This window comes from Trachemys scripta, chromosome 9 (genome assembly GCF_013100865.1).
Source record: "Trachemys scripta elegans isolate TJP31775 chromosome 9, CAS_Tse_1.0, whole genome shotgun sequence".
NCBI lineage: Eukaryota > Metazoa > Chordata > Testudines > Emydidae > Trachemys > Trachemys scripta.
Window position 1 is genome coordinate 5,653,665 of NC_048306.1, and position 9,540 is coordinate 5,663,204.

Consider the following 9,540-nt stretch of genomic DNA (forward strand, 5'->3'; position numbering starts at 1 on the left):
GATGCTGACAACATTACAAGCTAAACTTGGATCATTGGGCTCCATCCACGGAAAACAGAATCCACAGATCTGGGTCTCTACTGGCCAGCCCAGCTCACAGAATCAGTTCGTTGACTGTAATCTAGAGAATTCCCAACCAATACCTGGCAACACTACATCTCCCTGCGACCAGACGTGCCCGAGTCTGGAGCACATTCGGTGATTTATTTCAAATCGTGTGTCAAACATCGATACAAAACTCGCACATCTCGAACATAAACAGAGCAGAGCAAGGAAACGGACACAATAAACCAACGAACATTAATGCTAAACAGTAAAACAACAAATCACTCCTGTGGCGCTATAAAGCTCTATCTCTAAGCACAGGCTTACAATTACAACCCTATTTCTGCCACGTCTCTATGAGGCTGCAAATGTAACTGTGACAGGCTAAACCCTCGCTCGCCTAGAACGTGCCAGTGAGAGCCAAGAAGACGTGTTCTCCACAGAAGGAAACCGTTTGGCACACAGAGGATTGAAATCGGTGCGGGCCGGTTTCCTGGCTGGCGGATAGGACCCAAGCTTAGCTGAGCGTCTGTAAGCACAGAACACACGTGTGCTGAGTAACACGTGTGTGAGTGTGAGGGAGAGAGACGGGCCTTTAGCGAAGCACTTGCCGAAGACGCAGGTTCGGGTTCATGACGCGGATGACCGATGTATTTCCAGTTGTTGCCGTCCCGGTGGGGAAATGAGCTGATCTTGGCAGAGACCAGCCGGGCTTGGATTCCTAGGCCAGCATTCGGGAACCCCTTTGGCTGCTAACCCCAGGTCCGAAGGAGGTTGCAGGCGTTTCCCACCCACCATACGTGGACGTGGACGATCCAGTTCCCAGAGGGAACTGCAGCTCCCCAGCGCTCGGCGCGGGCAGGGGGAAGAAGGCTCCCTTTGGCCCCGGGGAAGTGACCCGTCAGAGCTCACTGAGCCCTCTCCTGGAAGGGGGAGCGTTTCTTTCGGGCCTGCTGTGGGCAGCGCCCGTGGCCCTGCTGTGCCCTGGCTCCCAGCCCTTTCCGAGCCCGGCCGGGAGTGTGAGTGGGCTGGGAGACCTGCGGGAGCCCTCGGAGGACACCTTGCGCCAGAGCTGGGGGCGAGCCGGCAGAGGCGTCCGTCTGGCCTCACGCCCACTGCGGGAGGTTGCGTGGGGGGCGCCCCCTCTTTCCGTCTCCGGAGTGTCCCTCTCTTTGCCCTGGCACCTGGAGGGGCCACACCTGGCTAGACAAGCGGCAAGGCGGGCCAATGACTGGCAGGCGCCAGCCCCCGGCTCCTGCGCCCCCGTGGGCTTGGTGGTGGCGGTGGAGAGGGCTGGCTCAAGGGTGCGGTGCGTTTTCAGGTGCTTGCGCAGGGAGCTGGGGTGGGTGTAGGATTTCTCGCACCCTTTGACTTTGCAGCGATACGGCTTGTCGCTCGAGTGCACGTGGGTGTGCTTCTTCCTGTCACTGCTGTTGGCAAACCTCCTGTCACACCCAGCGAATTCACACACGAACGGCTTCTCCCCTAGAACAGAAACCCACATGCTCACCCGAAGCCGGGACCGGAGCGATCGCGTGTGGACGGGGCACAAGGACGTGTCCGCGCTAGGCAACGCGTCATTTCCAGGAGCAAAAGAACCTACTGTTTTCAGAACCAGTAACTTTATCCTTTTCAGTGACACCTTTCAGCTACCCGGCATTTCAGTGTGATCTGCAGGCTGGGGGGGGCGCTAGCAGATCGGCCATCACAAAGTATGTCTTAAATGATGGCGCAAATAAATAAATAAAATAATACCTAGAATCGTTCAGTTTGGGCGATCATCATCATTATTAATAAAGCGCCTGAAATCACTACCCCAATGCAAGTCCTCGCTCTGCCTTCAGAGGAAGCATAACATATGTTTACTCATTTCTCTGGTGTCAGAATTTGCTGGCTTTGTCTGGGTGGATAGATAGATGCAGTCAGACAGAGAGAGAATTTCCCAGCATGCCTCTAAAATTCTTGTTTTTTAAATATTTGTTTAACATTTCGATTTGTCCAAACTGGGATCTAATGCAAATAATCCTCGGTAGCATGTTATCCTTTCCGCACAGCGTTTCCTCGCATTTTTCTTTTGGCTAGGTAGAGATCTTAATAAAAAATTGTGGGCACAGGGCCGTATTTGGGGGTGGGGGAGTAGACTTGAAGGGGGTCTTAAAAAAGAGGGACACCGAAATCTAATTAGACAAAAAGCTGGGGCAAAATTTGGGCACGTTAGGTATATTTTTACAGGAAAACTTGGAGGAAAGCAGACGCTGTTGAGACATTTATTTCACTGCTAGTACTGTCTATTTCTTCCTTCTAACAGAAAAATGACTTCCCTTTTTGTTTACTATGACATAATCACATGAAAGAAGACTCATTTTGTCAAGCGCTGTAAGGTTCTAGGGGAAGATATTGTCACTGAAACTGGAGTGTGGAAAGGGGAGGGGTGCTTGTTACCTTCAGACAATATTCGTGTATTATTGACTGAAGAAGTATTAAGGGTGGGTGGGTGGGTGGGTTGGGGGTTTACCTTGGGGCAGTAGCCTGTAAACACAGAGTTTGAGGCGGAGGGGAGGGGAAATGTTAGTAAAAACAATTGTCCCTTGTTTTCAATTATGAGCCAGAAATACAGCAAAAATATTTCCGCAGTTATAATCAGCATCCAGAGGTAAACATATCTAGCACATGCAACCGCTCTGGGGGCTTTTCCATTAAAATGTAAGGAAAATTAATACTAAGTATTATTTATTTGTATTTTATTCTGATTGGTTTTTATTGCTATTTCAACCCTTCCAAGTTCAGGAAGCAAATGATTCCCCTCCCCCTTCCCCCCCCAAAATCTACTTACTACTATTGCTACTTGCTACTTGCAGTCTAACTAACCTGTGTGGATTCTTTTATGTATCTTCAGGTTTTCAGCTCTTGCAAACACTTTCTCACACCCAGGAAACGGGCACAGAAACGGCCTTTCCCCTGTGTGCACTCTGATGTGGTTTATGAGTTTGTATTTGGCTTTAAAGGGTTTTTTCTCCCTAGCGCAGCCCTCCCAGTCACAAATATGGTTGGTCTGCTCGGGTCCTCCGACGTGCTCCATGGTGACATGGTGAACTAGCTCATACATGGTGCTGAATATTCTGGAGCAAGCCTGCCTGGAGTGGTGTCCTTTGCTGTCAGTCCACTTGCAGATCAGTTCTTGTGGCATGGGCCGTCCAGGGTAAGGGAGACAAGCGTCGCTCTCTCCATGGATTGCCCGGTTCATCGCTGGATACCCTTCTAGAATCGAAGAGGCAAAGGGCAGCTTCGCCTGAGCTCCAGTTACTGGGCTGCAATGGTGGGACCTGGGTCTCAGATCCCTTGCCAGCCTTCGTGCCCCCTGCTCCTTAGAGTTTCGGGTGCTAGCTGCCTGCTTTGGCAAACCCTGGTTTTCACGTCCCCTGTGGTTGGGTGAGTCTAGATACATCCGGAACAGGCCATGATAAGAGATTCTGGAGGAATTCTCCTCTGCAGCTCCGGGCATGGTGGGTCCTGGGGGAATCTCTGCTTATGAGCGAGCTGTCCCAGCTGGTGTCAGAGGCAGAGCGGAGAGGGGAGACACTGGGGCTCTCCAGCCACACACCGAGCCCGGTGTCAGAACTGGCAAACTGTGAGAGGAGCCGAGTTTTAAGGACTTGCCAGTGGGGTGCCCTCCATTCGCCAGTACCAAAGGTGGCAGCGCCATGCTGCGCTCGGTATAACTATCCCCAGGGTAGGGCAACTAGTGAACCTCGACCAGCCTGTCATAGTGTGAGCTAGGTAGGTGGATGGGAACCTCCAAAATTAATTAGCCCCCCCTCCCCCCGATATTTGCCTACTTAGTGTCCATAACAAACCCAGCCCACGTGAGCCAGGAAAAGGGGAGAGAAAGACACACACAATAGCCAGGCAAATTGTTCGCAACTCCAGCGTTTGGGGAGCTCGGGACCGTCACTATGCCCTCAGCATTCAGAGCCCTTAAAGTGATAGTAAAAATGCATCTAAACATGCTGCCGTGTATATATAAAAGCACAGCGGGATGAGCTGCTCTCCAGAAAGGGGCTCGGTGATTGGATATGGCTTGGCGTGATTGACAAGAGCTTAGTTTGGTAAAGAGAAGACACGCAAGCTTTCACAGCGGGATTTCTTTTCTAAAATATATCACACCAGCCTTTGAAAAGCGCCGCACACTCTAAAGGAAATAAGGTTTCACGGGCTCGCTTTCTAGTGCGCTGACACTTCTTTAAAACACAACTCAGATCAAAAAAAGAAATAAAATGTGTTCCAAACACAATGTTTTAATTAGTTTATTCTGCGCGTTTTGCTTTTATCTGGTGTCTATATCACGGAGCCCCACCCTTTAATTAAAACAACTGCCTGCCTGTACAACAGCGCACACAAATGCTTAACTTCCCCCTTTGTAGCTCCGAGCAAATGCAATTTACTGCAACTCGCAGACGCATTTTTAAAATAAACCTGGACGCCTTTAAAGCTAGACGGGAGTGGGCGAAGGGATCGGGAGAGGGCTGTTGAAAACTTGAGGGGAGAAGTGAGATTCCATGTGAAATTCTGCTAGTATCAATATTAACTTCCACAACATCTACAGGACAACGGGAGAATATGTTGTGAAGCTCCTACAAAGGGAGCTTACATGGAACAAAGACATATAATTGTCTTGATCTGGGATCTACATTTGAAATGTTACTTTTTTTTTTTTAGTGGCAAATGGCATTCAAGCAAAGTTTAAATGCGCCCCGGTCTCTCCCAACTGGGCAATCACTTTCCCCGTGTTTGCTTGTTTGTGTCCCTTACAGTGATAACGTCCATTCTGTTCGGAAACAGGTTTCTCATTGCACAACTGACACTTTGAAAAAAATGTCCCAATATGAATTGAATCCGCTCGGTGAAAAACACACTGGTTGAATAGTGGCTTAATTCTAGCCATAGACGCAGGTTAGGTATTCTGCCTTACTTCTCTGAACCCGAGATAAAGCTACAGTGAAATAATTGGATTTGTTTTCTAGCTGAGGCATTCCTGCTTTTCCTGCTAGTATACCTGCAAAAACCAACCAACCAACCAAACAAACAAAAAAAGACCTAAAACTTTATTCTGACAACTTCTAATGCCTTTTGCAACCGACATTTGTTGATCTCTAGTCTGAGGCAACGACATGGTGATTCTAAACGAAAGACAACTGATTTGATTTATTCGTGCGATTATAAAAATGTAATATACAACACATTATAGCAGAACAAAGGGCGGGTTATCGAAATGCTGGTAAATGAATTGGCTAGTTTGCTGTAATATAAATATAGATACGGTCCATCAAATGAAAGTCAGATTCTGAGTGGTCTTGACATAAATATTTCCGTTTTAAATACAGTGCTGACGGGCAATTAATGATAACCCCGCTGGACTGATTAGTTTGTGTAAGTAAAAATAAACAGGTCTACAGAAATTCACAAATAAATGCAGCGATCGTAGTAAACCTTGAGCTTTGCTTACTCAGTTTACTAGAAGGAAAATATGATGTTTTGCTAATCTTTTGCCCTCCCCAGTTGGTTCTATTTTGAATTTTTGAAGAATAAATACAGGAGCTTTGAAAATAATATTTTCAATTGAAAGTGGTTCACTAATTCAATTAAACAGTAGGCAAAGTGCAGAGGGAGCGAGGGACATTTCACTGAAAGTAATTCATCTTCCTTAGTAAACTAGGAAGATTGCTTTCAAACTACACTTGCTTCTGTCAATATAAAATTAAGTAATTGCGTCTATCTTTCATGGACGTTGTTCCTGGCCTTAGCCCTTTGTTACTTAACACATATATATTGAAAAACACGTTATATCACCAATGAATATCTAATAGGTCTCCATTCTACCGTACGGGCAAATCAGACGAGTTCGCTGAAAATACAGCCAGATATCTGAATAGTTCAAACACTAAATAGCTCATTTGGTAGCAATAATAAAACCGTTATTTCAGGCATTCACAATAATATTCTAGGGTTTCCCAGGCTTGCTCGAATTATCACGGATGTGATTACTCCTAATCACAAACGATAAATAGAAGCAAACTGACATTCAGTAACAACCTGCTCCACACAAACACGGAACCTTTTATTTATCACGTCTTTTCTGTCTCTTTTAACCCCTATGGTTGAAAACTTTCCTTAGCTCTCGAGTCTGATTAACTCACGAGGGATGGCTTTTGGAGCACATGCCTGGCAATTAAGACGTAGCCTGGATTATAATCTGATTTCACTCCGTATTGCCATTCAGAAATATCTTTGCAAAGGAATAAAGGGGTAAAAATAAATCCCAGATCAATATAAAGCCCTAGACACAGAAACCCAAACGGCAAAATATGAAGAAACCGTTTCAAATCTAACAGGAAAGGCTACAAATAGAGCAGAAGAAAAGGCTTAATTCTCCTCATATAATTTGGGAAAAAAATCTAAATGTATCCTTTAAGTGTCACTGAATATTGAAGCAACACATCCGGAGTGACTAAGGCATGTAACCGAGAAAACTGAATACATTAAAACGATACTTCTGTGATTTTTTTTGTAAGACCTTAAAATATTCAACACGTTGTTTAAAAATGTCTTCCGTGACATTAGAAACTCATTCGTTTCCTTAGGGGGTGCTAAATTATTTTGCTGGTACTTGAGAGCTAGTGAGATGGGGGGAAACCATCTAGTTCAACCCAGTTCTTTGGGGGAAACAACGCGAAAACAAACAGGAACGGAGTAATAAGGTGTCATGTTATGTCAAATACTCGGTGTTAACGTAAATCTGCCTTCGTGCTCCAAACCCACACGCCCCACAAGTTTCCTGGGCTGGCAGCATTGCCTGCAGGAATGGAGACCAGCAACTGGAGGGAGGGCTGGAGGGGCAGGCACAGGGCTGCGGGGATCCTGCCCTGCAGGAGGGGAGGACACAGCGAGCTCCGGAGAGGGCATGGCTCCCAGAGGAGAAGGGCTGGGTCCCCATCCATCCTGCTCTGGGTCCCCTCTCTGCAGCTGCTGGCGAGGGGATCAGGTGGGAGGGCAGGGACCAGACACCACCTGCCCCGGGGCCCTAAGCTGCCCAGAGCACATCACTTCCGGATGTGGGGAGCCCCAGCCCCACCGCACGGTGTGTAAAAACAATGCCCCCCCCCCGGCCCCGGGGCTGCCCCCAAGGGGGGGGGGGGCAGTCCCGGCCCTGGGCAGGCGGAGCGCCGGGCGAATGGTTGCTTTGCAGCAGCGTCCCCCGAGCACCTGTCCGGGGCCAGGAGCCTGCGGTTAAATAAACAGCTCCCCGGGTGGGGGGAGGCGGATCCCACCCGGCTTGGGGAGCGGGCCTGAAGCCTCTGGTCGGATGCAGGCTGATTGCCGAGCTACCAGCCACAGGCCTGCAGCACGGACGCCTCTGCCCGGGCTGGCCCCTGGCTCAGCGCTGGTTCAGCGTTCACCCACTGGGCCTGGCCAGGCATTCCTCTTGCCGCTTCTCTTTCATGTCAGGGTCCCTCGCCTTTAACCTGCCCCTGCCCTGTGCTCCCGGAGTCAGCTCCATCCCTCGGCTTCTCCCATTGCCGGCCTGCCTGGTCCTGCGGCACTAGGCGCCCATTGGCCTGACACTGGAAAAGCAAATCGGGTTCTCTGGAGTGTCCCCGCCAGGAGAAACTCCGGGAGCCCCCCTCACACAACGGGGTCTCCCGGGAGGCTTAGGGACTGGGCCCAGCTTCCGGGCTCTGCGCAGAGCCCTCAAAGCTGGGCAGGCCTTTACACCCGTGCCCGCAGAAGGGGCTCGTGCCCTTTGCACGTGAGTCACCCCCAGATCCGAGACAAATGCCCCCCCCAGTTGCCTTAGGCAATGGACTGCTGCTGTCCATATGCAATTCGCTGGGAGCAGGATCGGGCCCTACTCATTAAAAGGCTGGGAACCTCTCTTGTAAATCGTTCCGATTGGTTTGGGGCCGGGGTGAGCCCTCCGGCCCCTCGTGGTACCCCGCGGGATGGGACACAGGTCATCAGGGAGCGAGACTTTAGGACGGGGGGGGGTGTGACACTGACATTTATACCTGTTGGTATGAACGAGAACGTCTGGGCGGGCGGAGAGAACAGGGGAGACATTGCAGGGGCCAGTCACTCCTCCCCGCCGGGTGGGGCCCGAGCCTGCCAAGCGGCTATCTGCTTCCTGGGGAGCAGGCTCGGGCCCTCCTAGCGAAAAAGGAAGAGAGGGAGGACATCACGGTTTGGCTAAAGCCGGTAAAGCTAGTGTGGTGTCGGGCAGGATCAGAGGGCTGCCTGGGGATTTCTTTCTTCTTTTTTTTTTTTGGTATTGAACGTAAGTTCCCAAATTCCTGATGCGTTTATTTCCCCCTTTCTCCATTGTAACGTGCTCTGCTTGTTTTCGGTCTAGTATATTCTCGTTCTTGGCAAATTCTAGGTCCCCCCCGCCCCGGTAGTCTTTATAGTCCGAAGGGCCAGTGTGTGAGAGCTATTCTAAGAGAGGTGTGTGTGTGTGTGTGTGTGTGTGAGAGAGAGAGAGAGAGAGAGAGAGAGCTATTCTAAGAGAGGGTGTGTGTGTGTGTGTGTGTGTGAGCTATTCTAAGAGGGGGTGTGTGTGGGTGTGGGGGTGTGTGAGTGAGAGAGAGAGCGAGAGAGAGCTATTCTAAAAGGGGGTGTGTGTGGGTGTGAGTGAGAGAGAGATGGTAAGAGGCTGGGGTACGGGGGGGGGGATATATCCTGTTTGAAAGGTCAGAGAATAATAGATCAAGAGGCTGCACTTGTCCAACGCAGTTGCTCAGTGCCACCACCCCAGACCCGGGTGGCTCCAGTCAAGTCCAGAGCGAGACCCCGATTGCGAAGGTAATCTGGGGGCTTCAGAAGACGGGGCGAGCTGGCAAGCCCCCGGGCGTGACTCTGAAAGTCTGGGGTCCCGGGCCCAGCCGGGGTACAATGTGCTCTGCTCTGGAGCTCCCCCTAGTGCCAGGCTGCGCTCCCGTGCTCGCCAGTCGCTGGGGTATTGCCGGGCTGTTGCTCAACCCGGGCTATCGGTTTGGACGGCGGCTTTGGCATGCGCCGAGTCCCGTGGGGCCTGCGGACGGGTTTGGGCCGCGGCCACCACCACCCAAACCTCAGCCCTTCTCCTGTTTCCTGGACCAGCCAGCGCCAGCGACTTCGCCGGCTGGGCCGGGCGCTTGCACGAGGCGCTGGCTCGCCTGTCTTAGCACCGAGCCCGGCGAACTGGGCTGCACGGGCTCTGATGGGCTGGCCGGGGGGGGGGGGGCAGGAAATGTGCAGCTCCCCCAGTTCAGAAACACGGGCTCGCGCTGTGCCAAAAACGTGACACACGCGCCTGCGAACTCCGCGGTGATTTTCAGCCCCTCTCGCCACCCTTTCGTGGTAGCACGGATGGCTGGCTGGACTTCCCAGTTCTGCCCGAGTCAAACAGGGAAGCGGCCGCAGTAAATCCCAGGGAGACCAGAGCGGGGATGCTGTTCACTATTA

At 50.8% G+C, this 9,540-nt stretch overlaps 1 protein-coding gene across 1 annotated transcript; it reads right to left on the reverse strand.

Annotated features, from left to right (window-relative positions):
- Positions 1-946: 946 nt before the first annotated feature.
- LOC117882880 (zinc finger protein ZIC 4-like) lies at positions 947-3,493 on the reverse strand. Its single transcript, XM_034781744.1, has 2 exons — positions 2,914-3,493; positions 947-1,530 (listed from the first exon to the last, which is right to left on the reverse strand). Exons 1-2 carry the CDS (start codon positions 3,488-3,490, stop codon positions 947-949), a joined length of 1,161 nt encoding a protein of 386 aa, XP_034637635.1. The 5' UTR covers positions 3,491-3,493.
- Between the last annotated feature and the right edge of the window lie 6,047 nt (positions 3,494-9,540).

Coding starts and splice junctions, on each gene's coding strand:
- LOC117882880 (XM_034781744.1), bottom strand. CDS start 3,490: ATGTATCTAGACTCACCCAACCACAGGGGACGTGAAAACCAGGGTTTG. Junction 1,531..2,913: donor ACATAAAAGAATCCACACAG/GTTAGTTAGACT, acceptor TTTCTGTTCTAG/GGGAGAAGCCGTTCGTGTGT.